Source organism: Orbicella franksi, chromosome 2 (genome assembly GCF_964199315.1).
Source record: "Orbicella franksi chromosome 2, jaOrbFran1.1, whole genome shotgun sequence".
In the NCBI taxonomy this organism is placed as follows: Eukaryota; Metazoa; Cnidaria; class Anthozoa; order Scleractinia; family Merulinidae; genus Orbicella; species Orbicella franksi.
Genome location: NC_138146.1, coordinates 37,565,186 through 37,581,962, shown reverse-complemented (window position 1 = coordinate 37,581,962; position 16,777 = coordinate 37,565,186). Strand labels below are relative to the sequence as shown.

The 16,777-nt window shown below is 39.4% G+C and overlaps 2 protein-coding genes across 2 annotated transcripts in view; one reads left to right on the top strand and one right to left on the bottom strand.

Annotated features, from left to right (window-relative positions):
• The window catches only part of LOC145479667 (uncharacterized), a 30,826-nt gene extending 14,717 nt beyond the window's left edge, over positions 1-16,109 (top strand). Inside the window, exons 14-16 of the mRNA XM_081458083.1 lie at positions 118-362; positions 9,374-9,781; positions 10,750-16,109. Of these exons, the coding sequence (XP_081314209.1) occupies positions 118-362; positions 9,374-9,781; positions 10,750-11,000 (904 nt within the window). The 3' untranslated portion in view covers positions 11,001-16,109. The remainder of the gene's footprint in view (positions 1-117; positions 363-9,373; positions 9,782-10,749) is intronic.
• Positions 1,187-4,892, bottom strand: LOC145479691 (uncharacterized). Its single transcript, XM_081458118.1, has 2 exons — positions 4,684-4,892; positions 1,187-2,965 (listed from the first exon to the last, which is right to left on the bottom strand). Exons 1-2 carry the CDS (start codon positions 4,705-4,707, stop codon positions 1,787-1,789), a joined length of 1,203 nt encoding a protein of 400 aa, XP_081314244.1. The 5' UTR covers positions 4,708-4,892; the 3' UTR covers positions 1,187-1,786.
• Positions 16,110-16,777: the final 668 nt, after the last annotated feature.

Genomic DNA, 16,777 nt, shown 5'->3' with positions numbered 1-16,777 from the left:
GTATCACTATTTCAACGATTATAGAGGATACTGGAAATAAGCACTGTCCTGAAGGGCCACTAGGGTTGAACCCAGACTCTGTTTTTTTCCATGCACTCAAACAGATTCTTCTTTTAGGTTAAAGAAGATAGAGTCATGCAAGTACAATGGTTTAGACCGTCGTGTCATTGCCAGAATCGCTCCACATCACCCATTTGGACTGGGTGTGTTTGAGAACCACTTGTACTACACGGATTGGTTCAAGTTTGGCAAGGGAATCAAGAAGCTAAACAAATTCACTGGCGGTGAAAAACAGAAGATCAAGCCCACCCTGTGGTCCCATATGGACATCCATGTGTATCATCCTCTTCGTCAGCCAAATGGTAAGTCATCTTGTAACCAACCACAACCTCATTTTTTATAGGTCTTCTTTTTGTGTGTTTGTGTGTGTTGGACACTACCAAGTTATGCCTTTGGGGGCACCTTTTGTTGACGTTCTCTCTATTACCATTGACCTCCCTCACTATTACAGGTTTGTCCTCTCGCTCGGCTTGTTTCTTCTCAGGGTTCAGATATTACCTTGTTATGCTTTTAGTAACAGGCACCCTCTGTCACTGTATATAAAGCCACTTATGGTAATTATTTGTGGAAATAAGCAAAAAAATTCTGTGCATGTTACAAGACACACCAGCTTATTTCCAGGCATCATCAGCCACTAATTGTCTTTCTATTTGTCTGCATTTTGTTGTCCTGTATTTTCTTAATTCTTGCAACTTTATATAACTCGAGGAGGCCTTAAACTTGTAACCATACGCTTTCTTACTAGTTTGCTTTAGGTCTCCTTGCCACTCAAGTGTAAGTCTTTTTCTACTTTTTTGTAATTTTCTTTTGTGTAGTAAAATAAGGAAAATAATAATAATAAAAAAACCTTTTATCAGATGTGGTATTTCTCATTGAGACAGTTTGGTGGTTTACCATTCTAAGTTGAGACTGTTAGAGTCTGCTTACATGTGATTCAACCAAAAGGTAACAATGATTAGCAAGAAGTTTGTTGCTGGAAATAGGCCATTTTCGATATATTAAAATTCTAATGTGGCTCCGAGGCTTGGGGGAATGAAACAAAATAAATTAATTATTCATCACTCAACCTCAATGTGATTTCTTTTGTTTTATTCCCCCAAGCCTCGGAGCCAAGATAGAATTTTAATATATCAAAAATGGTCTATTAAAAGGGCTAAATCATTCAAACTTTCAACATATCTATGATCACTGGAAGTATTCCATTCATACTACAAATAGCTGTAAAATAAAAAGTATAATTGTAAAATTAAACGAAACTTACCTAAGTTGAAGTTTGATTGAGATTCTACGAAGTCATTGGTCTGGAGCTAGGGAGTCAGGTGAGATATGCGTGCGAAACCAGAGCGGTCACACTTTAAAGGCGAATGATCAGGACTGTTGTAAATCAGTAGGGTGGGTAGCCCAGATGGGAGGGCACCTGACTCCCTAGCTCCAGACCAATGACTTCGTAGAATCTCAATCAAACTTCAACTTAGGTAAGTTTCGTTTAATTTTACAATTCTACTTCGTCATTGGTCAATGTCGCTAAGGAGTCACGTGAGACTTTAAAGCGTCATGATCATGAGCAAAACCATGAACATCAATCAATTTAATGCAATATAGATGACAACAGGGTGCTGTAACAAGGTACACACCACATCAAAATGTCATGTCTCTTCAAGTAACCTTACAGTAACAGTAACAATATGGTAAACAATTCTGGTTGAAACAGCTGTGTAAAAAGCATTTAACGGTGACTATGCAGCAGTTCATGTCCGAAGTTTGCGGCAGTGTCTTGGATAGGCTTATCATAAAACCGAGCAAAGGTGCTCACACTACTCCAACCTGCCGCAGACAAGATAGTGTCAATAGGGACCTGTTTCCCTTTTGCAGCTGATGTGGCGGCTGCTCTTGTGCTATGTGCTTTATATACACTAGTGTCAATTCCTGCTTTGGCCATGACATTCTTGATCCAGCGAGCGATAGTGTCAGTTGACACAGGCTTGTGAGGCTTCTGATAGCCAATCAGCAACTGGTCAGTTTCTCCTCGTAAGTGAGATGTTCTATCGATATAGGCGTGCAAATGTTGTACAACACACAGGTTCCGGTCAGCCTCGTATGCCAAAAACTCAATTCGACCTAGGTGCTTGCCCGGCCGAGTGGTCTTCAGTGGTGTTTCAATGGTAAATACACATGTGTTTGCAGTTAAATTCATTGAGGTCAGATTAAGCGCCTTCAGCGTCTGTACTCTCTGGCCAGACAAGAGGGCAAGCAACATGGTAAGCTTCCAGGACAGATCTCTCAGACTTAAATCCACTCCAAGAGTCCAGGTGGCAAGTACCTTTAGGACAGAGTTTACATCCCATATTTCTTTGTATCGTGGGAGGGAAGGCCTACTTTCGAAAACGCCTTTCACAAACCTGGTAACAAGCGGATGGCTGCCAAAATGAACACTCCCAGGAAGCACAATAATAGAGGACAGGGCACTACGTGCAGTGTTAATACAGCTGTATCCCACACCAGTAGCAAAGAGGTCTCCAAGGAAATTTATGCCATCCTGTAAAGTGGCCTGAAGGGGATTAATTTTCCGTCGACAGCAGAATGATTCCCACTTCTTGTAGTAAGTTTGGTACTGGGTTGTGGTGCCCTGTCTCCAGGACTGCATAATGATTCTGGAAGCTGCTGTCGAAATTCCTTGGCTTTCAAGGGATCTCCAGACAAGTGGCACATCAGCAGCTCCAGTTTTGGATACAGAGGGTGAATCTTTTCTGGACTGCTCGGAAGAAACAGCAGTTTCTTTCTTTTGGGTAGTAGTACTGGATTGTCGATCAGCATTCTCATCAAGACAGACCACCACGTTTGGGTTGGCCATTTTGGCACAATGATAATTCCTTGAACTTTCTCCTGTTGGAACTTCTGCAATACTCTGGAGATAAGAGAAAATGGAGGGAACATGTAAGGCACATATTGCTTCCATGATAAATGAAATGCATCAATTGCCACAGCCCCTGGGTCAGGATGCCAGGATACATAGGGCTGAAGCTGGTGGTTTATTCTGGAAGCAAATAAGTCAATGTTGGGCTCAACCTTTGCTGCATTGATGCAGTCCCTGAAAATAGTTCTGTCTAGTGTCCACTCAAGTTGCGAGTGAGACCGTCTAGATTGTCTATCAGCTTCCACATTCTCTACACCAGGGATATGGACAGCTGTCAGCCAAATATTTCTTTGGGCACACCATAACCAAATTTCTTTGGCTAGGTCATTTCTTTTTTCAGAGCTACTAGTACCCATATGGTTAATATCAGACAGGGCAGTCATATTATCCACCATGACCTTCACATGCTGCCCATTAATGATAGGTGAAAAAGATTTAAGAGCCAAGTATATGGCTAGGAGCTCTAAATAGTTTATGTGGTTTCTGGCTTCCTCTGCAGTCCAATGTCCACCTGTACTGGTATCGTTTAGGGCGCAGCCCCAGCCAGTGGATGAGGCATCAGTTAACATGACAACAGTAGGCTCACCATGACTAATGACATTGTAACTGGCTTCAAGGTGTGTGTTCCACCACAATAATTCTGTACCAGCTTTGTCTGATACTACCATACAAGCATCATAATCAACCTTGCTATATCTTAAAGCAAGAGTTTTCTCCCTCTCTAACTGACGGAAATAGAGCAGGCCATACATGACACCTGGGAAACCAGATACCATATACCCAAGGACCCTTGAAACCTCCCGTATAGTGGTTTCTTTGGCCTTGATAAGCTTGGTACAAATTGATTTGAGCTTGTCGACTTTTTCATTGGTCAAATAAATTTTCATCTGGACTGAGTCCAAGACAAACCCCAAAAATAATAAGTTTTGTGAAGGGATAAAAACTGACTTTTGAGGGTGAATAATGAAACCCAACGAGAGGAACATTTTCACAGTGTCTAGAACATTAGCTAGACATTCCTCATAACTTCCACCTTGTAGGTATGAGTCATCAATATACGGTGAGATTATATGCCCAAGTTGTCTCAAAACAGAGTAGGCTGGCTTCATTAGTTTAGTAAACTTCCTTGGGCAGAAAGCTAAACCATTAGGAAAACAGGTAAACTGATACAATTTGCCACCCCATTCAAACTTAAGGTACTTCTGGTCTGAAACCGCAATAGGTACGCAGTAATATGCGTCCTTGAGGTCAACAGAGGCCATATAGCAGTTAGGGGTAATAAGACTTATTACACTTTGAAGGGTATCCATTTTAAAGTGGTTGTATTGCACATGCTTATTCAGGTTTTTAAGGTTCAGGATCATTCGGTGAGAGCCATCTTTTTTGGGTCGCACAAAAACAGAAGAGATAAACTCCCCTGGTTCATGACTGGTTTCAACAACAACTGCCTTCTGAAGCAAGCTTGCAACCTCTTTGGAAATAATAGCATTTTCTTCTACACTAAAACATTTCACTGCAGGGGGGCGTGTTTGGCAAGGTTTAGTGTCAAATTCAATGTATTGTCCTGACACCATTTGAAGAATCTCAGTGTCTGAGGTGATTCTTTGCCAACAATGGACAAATTGTGCCAGCCTACCGCTTTTGAAGCAACTTGTTTGGGCAACAATGTAAGCTATGAGTGTAGGAATAAAGCCTTCAAATTGGGTTACCTGTAACATGTGGAGCTTGGACATGATGTCATCGGCAGTATTTATTTCTTGCTGGTTTCCTCCTTTTTCTTCCAGGTTTTCTGGGGCTTCCACCTGGACTGGAAATGGCCCTTGCCTAAAAAAGGCTGGTCCTGTTTCTGGCGATAAGGAGGTTTGGTGAAAGATTTATTAGTGCTATTGTGCACTGCCGTGTGACTAATTCGGTTTGAGTCTCGAATTGCAGTAAGCTGCGACTGAAGCTCGTCGCCAAATAACAAGTTGGTAACCGGCGTTTGCGAAGAACACAGCGAGTCGTATTCCTTGTTAAGGTTGGGTTTGATAGCTTCCCGTCTACAAAGCGAGAGCTCGTAATTGGTGTGACCCAACTGGGCAATGGCATCAATTTATGCTGTGACTAAGGCGCCCGTGTCGAGCTTGCCACTTTGCGTGCCCTGGCCTCGAAAATCCATGAGCTTCTGGGTTGATTGAGCAATAATGGCTCCAACCTTCACTATCATGTTCTGAATAGCGGACAATCTGAGGTCCTGCTTTTTCCCATGATGGGTTAATTTTCCCCAAATCTCTGGGTTCACTTTGGGGGCAACAAGCTTCTCGCAGTTTTCAGGGCGAGCGTATTTCTCGACTGTCTCTTTGACCTTGTTCTCACTCAGTTTCGAAGCCCATCTCTTATTGATAGTATCTGCAAGTTGCTTGGATGTTGGGCTGCTCACCTTGTCATCTTTTGAGAAGTCAAGGGCCAATTTCTTTAAAAGATCGTCTTCGCCTTCATTGTTGCAGGAGTCCTGCCTTTTGGCGGACGACGTTTTGGCGCCTTCGGAGTCGTTCTCAGCGCTGGTTGCAAGAAGCTTTTGAACGTCCGAATCATCGCTTTCACCGCCAGTTTCAACAGCATCACCGGCATCAACTCTAGGTTTCTTTGTTTCCCCATTTAAAGGGTCTAAAGTCCCAGAGCGAGCGTCTCGCTTTGCTGGGCGCTGCTTCGACAAAGCAGCGAAAGCTTTGCCCATGGCGGACAATGAACCCGCCATGTGATCCATGTTTCGGTCCAAATTAGTGAGTACTCTCAATAGCAAGTCGCTATTGTCGAGTGCAGGATCCTCTAGAAGGTCGTCTTCGACTTCCTCAGTGGAATTTTCCTTCGGTATTTCGTCGGGATCTTCTGGATGGTTTGTTTTCGCCATGATAAATATTTCTACGTGCAACTACTCTAAAGTTCGCTTGCAAGTGACCGCTCTGGTTTCGCGCGCATATCTCACGTGACTCCTTAGTGACATTGACCAATGACGAAGTAGAATTGGCACAATGTACTGCATGTAGAGAATTCACACTCAGATAACTTAAAATTTGCTAAGGTGGCAAAAAGTGAAAAAAACACTATTAAGATAATTGAAGAAGCTAGTCATAAAAGGGGATAAGTGACGATTTTGGTTGCTTTTCTTTTTTCTTGCTCCAAATTAGCTGAATTTTTGCATGTGGTCTTCAATGTAATAGAAAAATGTGGTTCTGTATTTTTGTCGCTGGTTTTTGCTTTGTTTTCGAGTTAAAACGTAGGCAAAAAACTTGGCTTTTCCTAGCCATGTCTTTAGGAGTTTATTTGTTGAACAGCAAACAGGCAGACTGTTTATAGTGTATGAAGTCAAAACCAAATCCCACAGCATATAGAGCGGAAATCTGGGAACGGATTGTTTACACCGGTTATTGTGACGTGAACACAACACGTGAATCGATCGAGCGTCAAACGAAATGCCATCAAACAAAAAAGAGATGTGCCGTATTAGAGCTCTGTCAACTAATATCTTAAGCATTGTTTTAAAGTACCTTGTGTGCCTACCTGGTGGTTGAGAGGCATCATAAAGCCTCGATAAACCCGTAAGTCATCAGCACGTTTTAAAGAATCAAAATGTGTTCTGAAACTTCGAAGGCAGCTGATATACCGTAATCGTGTTATCGGCGTTCGAAGTCAGATCGAGCCAGGTAGCAAAGTCCAAGAGCAGTTCTTGCCCAAGAAAAATACCCTCTGGTGAGTTGTGGCCCATTTGCCAAGCGTTGCTAGCGTCAAAGTTTGGAAAGCGAGAACTGGTTTTAGACTTATAAAATTTGTCTTGTATCGACCGCCATGTCTTCCCGCGCACGAGGTGTAAAGACCCTTCCCGGCATGCATTGCGATTACGTTCTGCGGACGTTTCTCGAACTGGTAACTAGATTTAAACATAATGGCCAGCAAGTGGCGATCGATTGTAACAGATCTGTGATCCAGTTTGCGTTGATTTTATTTCAAATCGGCATGATTTGTAGTGTTTTGAGCTTCTGGGATCAGGGGACATGCAGATGTATGGAGACCCGTACATTGCGCAGAAGGGTTAATCTGTTAATCTGTCAGCCCTATTTATAGAGCGTTTTCACGTGGAGTCATCAAATTCTTAAATCCAAAACTAAACAGCCGCCAAAGTTGTTGTCCTCATCAGGCATAAGAGGTACCAGTGCATTTTGAACTTGGAAGTTATGGCGGTGCGTGACATAAAGCTACGATCGCGTTTGTCGAAAACTATGTTTTATCTCGTGATTTTTTAGCCATTGAAGACGTTGCCGTATTTGAAAAAGTGTTTATTGAAATGTTTATTTGTTTCATTTTATTTTTATTTACACCTATTTTTGACCTGAAATCAGCATTTTTGAGCTTATACGTTGCGTGAAATTACCATTTTCAGGAGCCCATCATGGGCTCCTACCATTTTGCTGTTTTCTAAGTGAAACCAACATCCTTGCCGTCACGCGTTAACGTCAAATTAACATTTTAACCTATTTAGACCTGAAATCAACATCATCGAGTTTATGCGCTGCATAAAATTGACATTTTGCTGGTTTCTAAGTGAAACCAACATCCTTGCCGTCACGTGTCAACGTGAAATCAACATTTAAACCTTTTTTGACCTAAAAGCAACATTTTTGAGCTTATACGTTGCGTGGAATTGACATTTTGCTGGTTTCTAAGAGAAATCAACCTCCTTGCCGTCACGCGTTAACGTGAAATCAACATTTTAACCTATTTAGACCTGAAATCAACATCATTGAGCTTATGCGCTGCGTGAAATTGACATTTTGCTGGTTTCTAAGTGAAACCAAGATCCTTGCCGTCACGCGTTAACGCGAAATCAACATTTTAACCTATTTAGACCTGAAATCAACATCATTGAGCTTATGCGCTGCGTGAAATTGACATTTTGCTGGTCTCTAAGTGAAACCAACATCCTTGCCGTCACGCGTTAACGCAAAATCAACATTTTAACCTATTTAGACCTGAAATCAACATCATTGAGCTTATGTGCTGCATGAAATTGACATTTTGCTGGTCTCTAAGTGAAACCAACATCCTTGCCGTCACGCGTTAGCGCGAAATCAACATTTTAACCTATTTAGACCTGAAATCAACATCATTGAGCTTATGCGCTGCGTGAAATTGACATTTTGCTGGTCTTTAAGTGAAACCAACATCCTTGCCGTCACGCGTTAACGTGAAATCAACATTTTAACCTATTTAGACCTGAAATCAACATCATTGAGCTTATGCGCTGCGTGAAATTGACATTTTGCTGGTTTCTAAGTGAAACCAACATCCTTGCCGTCACGCGTTAACGCGAAATCAACATTTTAACCTATTTAGACCTGAAATCAACATCATTGAGCTTATGCGCTGCATGAAATTGACATTTTGCTGGTCTCTAAGTGAAACCAACATCCTTGCCGTCACGCGTTAATGCGAAATCAACATTTTAACCTATTTAGACCTGAAATCAACATCATTGAGCTTGTGCGCTGCGTGAAATTGACATTTTGCTGGTTTCTAAGTGAAACCAACATCCTTGCCGTCACGCGTTAACGCGAAATCAACATTTTAACCTATTTAGACCTGAAATCAACATCATTGAGCTTATGCGCTGCGTAAAATTGACATTTTGTTGGTTTCTAAGTGAAACCAACATCCTTGCCGTCACGCGTTAACGTGAAATCAACATTTAAACCTTTTTTTACCTAAAATCAACATTTTTGAGCTTATACGTTGCGTGAAATTGACATTTTGCTGCTTTCTAAGTGAGATCAAAGTCCCTGCGGTCGCGGCGGGCCGATCCTTTGTTATGATAAACCGAGGCAAGAGTTCGACTTATAACAAAGGCTTGGCTTGGTTATTATAACAAAGGATTGGCTCTGTTTATCATAACAAAGGCCCGGCTTCGTTTATTTGCAGCCTCGGCGGGAAAAGGGCGTTAGGTATTTTAATCAAAAGTGAACTTTGTTGAAAACGCTCCAAATTTCGCATAGAGTTTTGTTTAGGTATGTTTAGCAATGTCCCGTAGTTTTTACGCTAAACCTTGCTTCGTTTTCAGGATATTGCGTATGCAAAAAACCACTCGGTTTTCCTAGCGGCGTCTTTATAAAGCGAAGCAAAAACCAGCGGCAAAAATACAGGAACACGTTTTTCTATTACATTGAAGACCACATGCAAAAATTCAGCTAATTTGGAGCAAGAAAAAAGAAAAGGAACCAAAATCGTCACTTATCCCCTTTTATGACTAGCTTCTTCAATTAGTCTCCTGGTCAGTGAATGTTAGTAAAACACTATCTAAAGTAACATTTCTTTTTTTCAAGGATCATTTAAAATATTTAATTATTCTAATATATGCTCTGTCTTCAGCCACCAACCCATGTGAAGTGAACAATGGTGGATGCAGCCACTTGTGCCTATTAGCCAATATTGAGATCAAGTCTCATACGTGCCGCTGCCCTAATGGCATGAACACAACTGACGATGGCATAACATGTACTGGAACTCCTGTCACAGTCCAACCAACCCCCAGGACAAAATCATATGAATCTAAAACAACAACACTGGCATCAACTGCAGTAACAGCTCAGGTGTCTAAATCCACAGCAAAAACCACTCAAGGTACTACTAGGTCCAATGTACCTGTGTCCAAGCCTTCAAAAAAACCATCCTCTACCACATCCAACATACCAGTCTCCAAACCTTCTAGTGCACCAAATGCAACAAAGAGTACTAGGACTTATAACACAACTGAAGGAATTGTGGAATTTAGAAAAGGTAAGAATTAGCTCTTATTAACTAAGCAGGAGGTCGGTATGGGAGAATCTTGACTGAGGTGGTGAGTACAGACCAAATGCAGTGAGGTCTGTACACATGACCAAGGTCAAGATTCTCCCATACAGACCAACTAAGCTCGGTAAATAAGATGTTTATTATATGGCAAACAAGAAAAATTTAATTTGTTTAATGAAACTGGTTTGTACTAACTGACATTTTGCTTGTGAATGGCAATGAGCTGAACTTAAATCTGCCAAAGTTTGCTCGTCCTCTTTACTATTTTTTTCTCTTCAGGCTTTTTGGCACTTCCACTGATATTTCTAGAAGAATATAGTCACTATTTTTGTATTTCAGTTTGCAGCTTTTTCACCGCAAAATGTAATCGGTTTAGATGATGGTCTAGATGTTAAAATCTAGACCATTGTCAATATTGATTTCAGCCAATCAAATTTGTGAATGCGGTAGTTCCCAGTCCTTGTGAGACAGCCATATAATAATTTACAATATTAGCCTGGAATGCTGGTATCACCGGCTATATTATATACCACTGAGGCAACCTTTAGGCTTCTGATTGGGTAAATTGCAAACTTGGGCATGGTGATAAATGAAGATTGTGCCGAGAAAATAAGTGTGAAGTTTGTCTTTAGCTAACGATAGTGGTTAGGATAGGTAGTGAATATAATATTCCATGATCCAGAGGTCTCCATTATAATAAACCTTTACCAAAGCCTTTATTCAGTTAGAAAGGATGCTGAAAGTGCTACATTATAAAAATGTAAAAGAGCAGGGATCTGAGAATATACATGTTACTTGGGTGTACAAGTACGACTAACTTTTTGGTCATATTTCTTCTGCACACTCTGTAAATGATACCAGTTTTTTATTTGAAAGAAGATATCCAGGAGAATCACAGTCACTATATAAATTGTGCTAAAAGCGTTAACAACATAAAACATTTTAATTTTCAGCTGATGAATCAGAGACGAGTGCTCTTTCTGCAGGAGTGATAGCTGGTATTATTATTGTTGTGCTCCTGGTTATCATCCTTGTGGTTGTTGCCACTTGGTATGTACGCAGCCGGTCTCGTTTCTACGGAGGAACTAGTATCAGCTACTACAAAGATATGACTACCAAACCTCTAGAGGAAGACTTTGATGATGACGAGACCACTAAAGTCTTTGATGACAGAGGATCTCGTGAAAAGGTTGAATTTGCTTAAAACATGGTTAAGGTGATAATGGTCTTGTTATTGGTCAGGGCTCAAAATAATGGCCGGTCAACCAACAATGTGAAGCCAGAATGGTGACTTGACCGGCCTAAAACTTCACTTGCCAGTCATGCTGACCGGTCATGTCATGTTGAGATGGTCACGATGTTCATTCTTGAATAAACAATTAAATCTTCAACTGTAAATCATAGATTTAAATCTCTTTTTTATTATGACCTCTCACATGAAAACATACACCAACGGGTATTTGTTCAAACGGCTGAAAATCGTTTGCTTGCTGTTTGTCATGCATTCAAAATCGATAGGAATGCCGTTCAAACTACTGGGGTTATCCAGTCAGACAAAGTATTCATCCATTCAAACAACTTCTGGTTTCCGTTCGAAAAAAGTTTTCATCTGTTAGGACAGCAGAGGTTTTCAATTCAGAATTCAAAACAATTCAACCTTTCGAACAGCAGAGGTTTCCCATACAGCAAAGGGAATCTGATCAGAGTCAGCTCAGTTTTTGTGACCCTTTAGACTTGTCAAAGAGCACCTCTCTTTGTTGGCGTATAGTTCGAAGGTATTGCTCTTCAGTTGTCAAGATATTTGTCGTTTCTTTCACTTTCACTGCACAAAAATTGATGATTAAGTTGCCAAAACAAAACTTTTCACTTGATTGTCAAGTTATTTCCAGCTTAGACACTTAATGGGACTCTGAGACATCAAAACATGTCTGCTTCGTTTCCATCAAGCTGTAAATGTAACATTGAGCACAAACCCAGTATCTTATTTAGAACTTTACAGTTACAAAATGGACGAAAATAATTATGTACCAACAAAAAACCCGAAGGCCTTTTCAGTATCTGTATCGGTAAAGTTATTTTATTCACGAATTAAATTTGAGACACTCTCAACTCATTGCTTAGCACGTGACCAAAATCTACCCACTTTCAGTGGTAAAATCTACTGAATGATAGTGATCATTAGTTCTTTGTGAACAAAACGTCTCTAGAATATGACTACAACAGAGTTTAGATTTTTATGTCCTACACTTAAGTTCTTTTATTGTAGTCACATCATTAAGAAACTTCCCAACACCTGTATAACTGTAGCTGTATTCATAGTAACACAATGATTTGTTGTGCGTTTGCACGAGTGAGAATTAAGGAAACATAAACTTCTTCTTCAGCTGTATTAGTTTACCAAGTTATTTCTGAAGCCCAAAATTAGGATCTGATGCATGTTTGGATTCATTTCCGTTTTGATGGAGATCGTAAAGACTTTGTAGAACATCAAAAAACAGCTCATGGAATTGAATATACCGATCGAAAATTCGAAGTTTCATCAAATGTGCATTTGTTCAATACTTTTTCTTCGGCAGGTGGCAACAATCCACTGGCACCATGCCACTTCATTGAGCTGCTGAGCCCTGCCATGGCTATCTTTGGTTAAGCTTTAAGCTGTTCTTTTGTATTAAGCCAATCTTTAAATGGTCTAGCAATGACTGGAACAAACAAATTATATTTGTGGGTTTAATTAGGCTAATATTAATTTTTTTAAAAATATCTTGACCGGTCGGAAACAAGATGTGACTGAGCTAAAATTCACAGTCTGAAAATTATTTTGAGCCCTGTTGGTATAATTTATTTGTAATTTATTCAGTATCCACTTCCAATTTTTGTTGAGCTTTCTTTCTTTTTGTGTATGAGGTCTTGACATCTAAGTCAAGTGTCTTAGTGTGATTGCACCATCCAAGACTCCTTTTCTCTTGGTATAAGATATAGTAAATGAAAAAGAAAAAAACAACACAAAGACAAAACCAAAAATATTTAAAAGAAGGACAGTTGTCTTTCTAACTGTGATGTCACTAATAGTGATTAAAATATTATATTTAAACAATCTAAATTTAACTTATATTCCAAAAGATCTTTCTTGGAATTGGAAGTTTGTCATTATATTTTCTTTTTGTAATTGTTATATATATTGTTAAGTAGGAGAGTCGTGTTAATGTATTGATCAAAAAAGAAAGTTAAGTTAACACTAATTCCATAGAGTAGCACTAAAGTGAGTTCATATCTTGAATAGCTTGTCGCAAGTATATTAATATCCAAGATGTATGTTGAGAGATTTATTCATTATTTTAATTTTTTTTTTTTTTGAGAACTTTGCTGAAGTGACATGCTAATTGAGGCAGTCAATTGTGATCTATTACTTAAGCATTGAACAGCAGATTGGGGGACAATAAGTATTGTCCATCTCAAGCTGCGCTGATCCAGTGGAGTGGAGATTATGTTATGAACATATTTTCCCACGTTTTTGCAGCAGGGGTTCGATGAGGTAAAAATCCTTTTTTGCTCCCTAGCTTTAGCCTTCTCATTAGTGAGAGGGAATTTTATCGGTTTTGCCCCATAGTGAGTTCACCCCCACTAGGTTGGCCCCCATCTAAACTCGCTATAAATTTTCTTTTCAAACTCAATCTGGTTAGGAGCAAACTTGATCTGGTTGGGGGCGAACTCTATCTGGTTGGCGAACTCTATCTCTATCTCTATCTCGAAGATATTAGCTCAATAGAGCTACTCTGATAATTCGAGTTGAAATAATGTGTATGCATGTATGTATGTATGTGGGGGTGAACTCACTATGGGGAAAAACCGGCAGCTACCGTGAGAGGTATAAATTAGTACTAGTCAAATGCATACATGGAGCCAAGTTGTGGACGGACTGTTCAATGGAGTCCACAACTGGGTTTCAGAGCATTGACATATCGGATGTGACACATGAAATTTCATATCAGTAATATGGATATATATATGTGTTACGGAAATGTCGAAATGTAAATATTATGTACATTTTCAAGCTTTAAAATTGTTATTGTTAACCCAAAAGAGTAAGCCAGCTAGACTGGTATTATAGAAAAAAATTTAACTACGATACTTGAAAATTGTATACATCTTCTTATGTCCGAGTTCAGTTTGTTCCCGAAAGTTGCAAAGATGGGCGAATGCTGGGTTTAATATTACTTATTATAATTTGTTTGATAGTTTTTGTGAAAGATACCAGAGCTGGCTTCGGTGTCAATAGTATTTTTCTACCTTTCTTCTGTAATTCAATAATTAAGCAAAGTGTTGTGCAGGACGCGACATTTAATGCGTAAATTGCTGAGCATTTTTGTTGCAAATCTAAAGGAAAACAGTCGTATCCCCCGTACGGGGGCATCTTTTTCTGGTCCTCCCACATTAGGCGTCAAATGTATCATTTGTAGCTAGCACCATGAAAAAGTGCCCCTTTTACGAGACGGGTCATAAAACAAGGGAGTTTATCTAAGTATATAAAAGAAATTGTAATCTACCGAAAAAGGGTCTAAAATAACTAAGCGCCAGTGCATGGTAAGAATTTGTCCAAGTTTGTTTCTATTGTTTTGGCAAGGGAAAACTCGATGAGAAGATGTGTGCAAAATAATTGCTTGTGAATCGTTTGTAATTGTTGATGTTAACTTTACATTGAAAAGAGGTAAACTCAAAAGTACAGCATATCAATTATTTATCGTTTTGTAATCAACTATATTGTTTTCGTAAAACTCCCGATAAATAATGCCTTATTTCAGTATTTCTAACTCTTTCGTTGGTCAGTTTCACTTTATCGGGGGGTGTAGACCTGTTGTCTGGTGTCATCGTAGCGGATGAAAACAAAATACTCTGTAGTAGTGCTCCAGAGTATCCTAGTACAATACAGTTAGTAAACAAGCGAGTCGATAATTATTGTTACTTTACACGGCAGTTCTGCAATGATAGTGTTAAATAAAGCGAAGGCAAGGTATAATTCCGTATAGCCAATCACGGCGAAGAACGCAAAGAGCCAATCAGATGTCCATGAAAAACATCCACCGGAGCCGAGCGCGGGAAAAGCAAAACTAGTTTTGGCTTTGTCCGCTAATGGTCTAACAGAATCACCCGTGCTGTAATTGATTGGCTTGAACGGATTACACCACCTTTTTAAAAGCAGTTTTCAGGAGTTGAGCAGTAGCCCTAATACCTTCTGCCTTTAAAGTCTTGATTGAAATAAGGTAATGGTATATAACGATGTTTCACAGTGAAACAAAAGAGTATCGTTAGTCGTGAAGTTGACGCATGTAATGTTGATTCACACTGACCGAATCATTTTATTATCGTTGAGTCACTGTAAATCATTCATTATGTTCTCACTATGTTTTGCTTCTGTTATCGTAAATTTCGCCCTTTTCAAGTTTACATGGGATGATTTTACTTAACCCGCGAAGGAGTTACGGGAGAAATACATAGTCACGATTTCTATTTTGCTGTTCGTTTGGATCTAAATAGACGCGAACTCTGTTGTTTCACGGGTTAAGTAGTATCGCTCGAAATAGTTGAGCCTAAATGTATAGATAAAGTAGTCTAATGATGGAAAGTATATAATAATCTGCTTTGTATATTTGCAAAAATAAACGTAAACATCTATTGAATGTTGAAACTCGTCTTCAAGTTTTTTGTAGACAATTACTAATCCGTCTCGGCTTCTGTAGCTCCCTCTGGTCCATTCACAAGTCGATCCCCGGGGTGGTACTCTCCAATGGTCTTGCTAGGGGTGTGCGATCCGAACCTTGAAACCCTTGCCCTATTTCGGACCAAAATGTGCGATTTTCAAAAATCAAAAGTCAAAAATGCCCATTTAAAAGCCAGCGTGAAAAACACATCCTATATCAGACCAAATGGTCAAAATCTATGCCCATTTTCAGATCAGCTTAGAAACCATACCTTTTGGGGCCGCACAAACCTACTTACACCATGCAGAAAATACAGCCATTCAGAATACAGGAGAGCCGGTGTATATTTGGCGGTATACCACTCGAAAGCGTTGCGTAACTATTATATAGCCCATAAGCTGCATACAAGGGGGTCCCCTCCTCCCAGAGTCGATCACAAAATTAACAATTCTAAAACATGACATAATCTCCCGTCATTTTTTTTCGGCTAAAGACGCTAAATGGTACCGCAAAAGCCTCTGCTGTGAACCTTTTGAGGCTGAACACCAGAAGAGTTCTACATCTACATCTACATTTATTAAGTTGATAAAATCTTGGAAGACATCACATCAACTGTACATAAGAACTAAAATAGAATATATATATATATATATATATATATATATATATATATATATATATATATATATATATATATATATATATATATATATGCAAAAGTTAGATAAAAGTAAATGTGTCAAAATAACACGATAAATAAATATTAATTCCTAGTTACAATTTACTTTACTTATTTCACATACTTCCCTAAATTTAACTTAAAATCAGATAATAACTTGCAATTTATTAAGTCGGCGGGCAGTGAGTTCCACTCTGTTATTGATCTAGGAAAAAAAAAAAAACTTAAAAACGTCCTTAGATACTTTTGGCATCCTATATTTAAAAGCATGGCTGTTGCGTGTTCTTTTTTCACTGTTTGGTATTAAGTGTTCTTCTGTTTCGTCTTGTTTCTAATATGTCCCACTTCAAATCAGACAACAAGTCTGTCACACTCGCTGTTTTGTTGAAGTTTTGAAGGCAAAAACGAGCAGCTTTCCTTTGAACTCTCTCTAGGGTTGAAATATCGCTTTTGTAATGTGGATCCCTCGAGGCACTTGCGTACTCCAATTTGGGTCGAAAGATACTGGTATAGGCCGTTTCACGTACTTTTCTGGGGCAATTCCAGAGATTTCTCTTGATCAACCCCAAGGATTTATTCGCCTTGCTTGAGATAGATTAGATATGT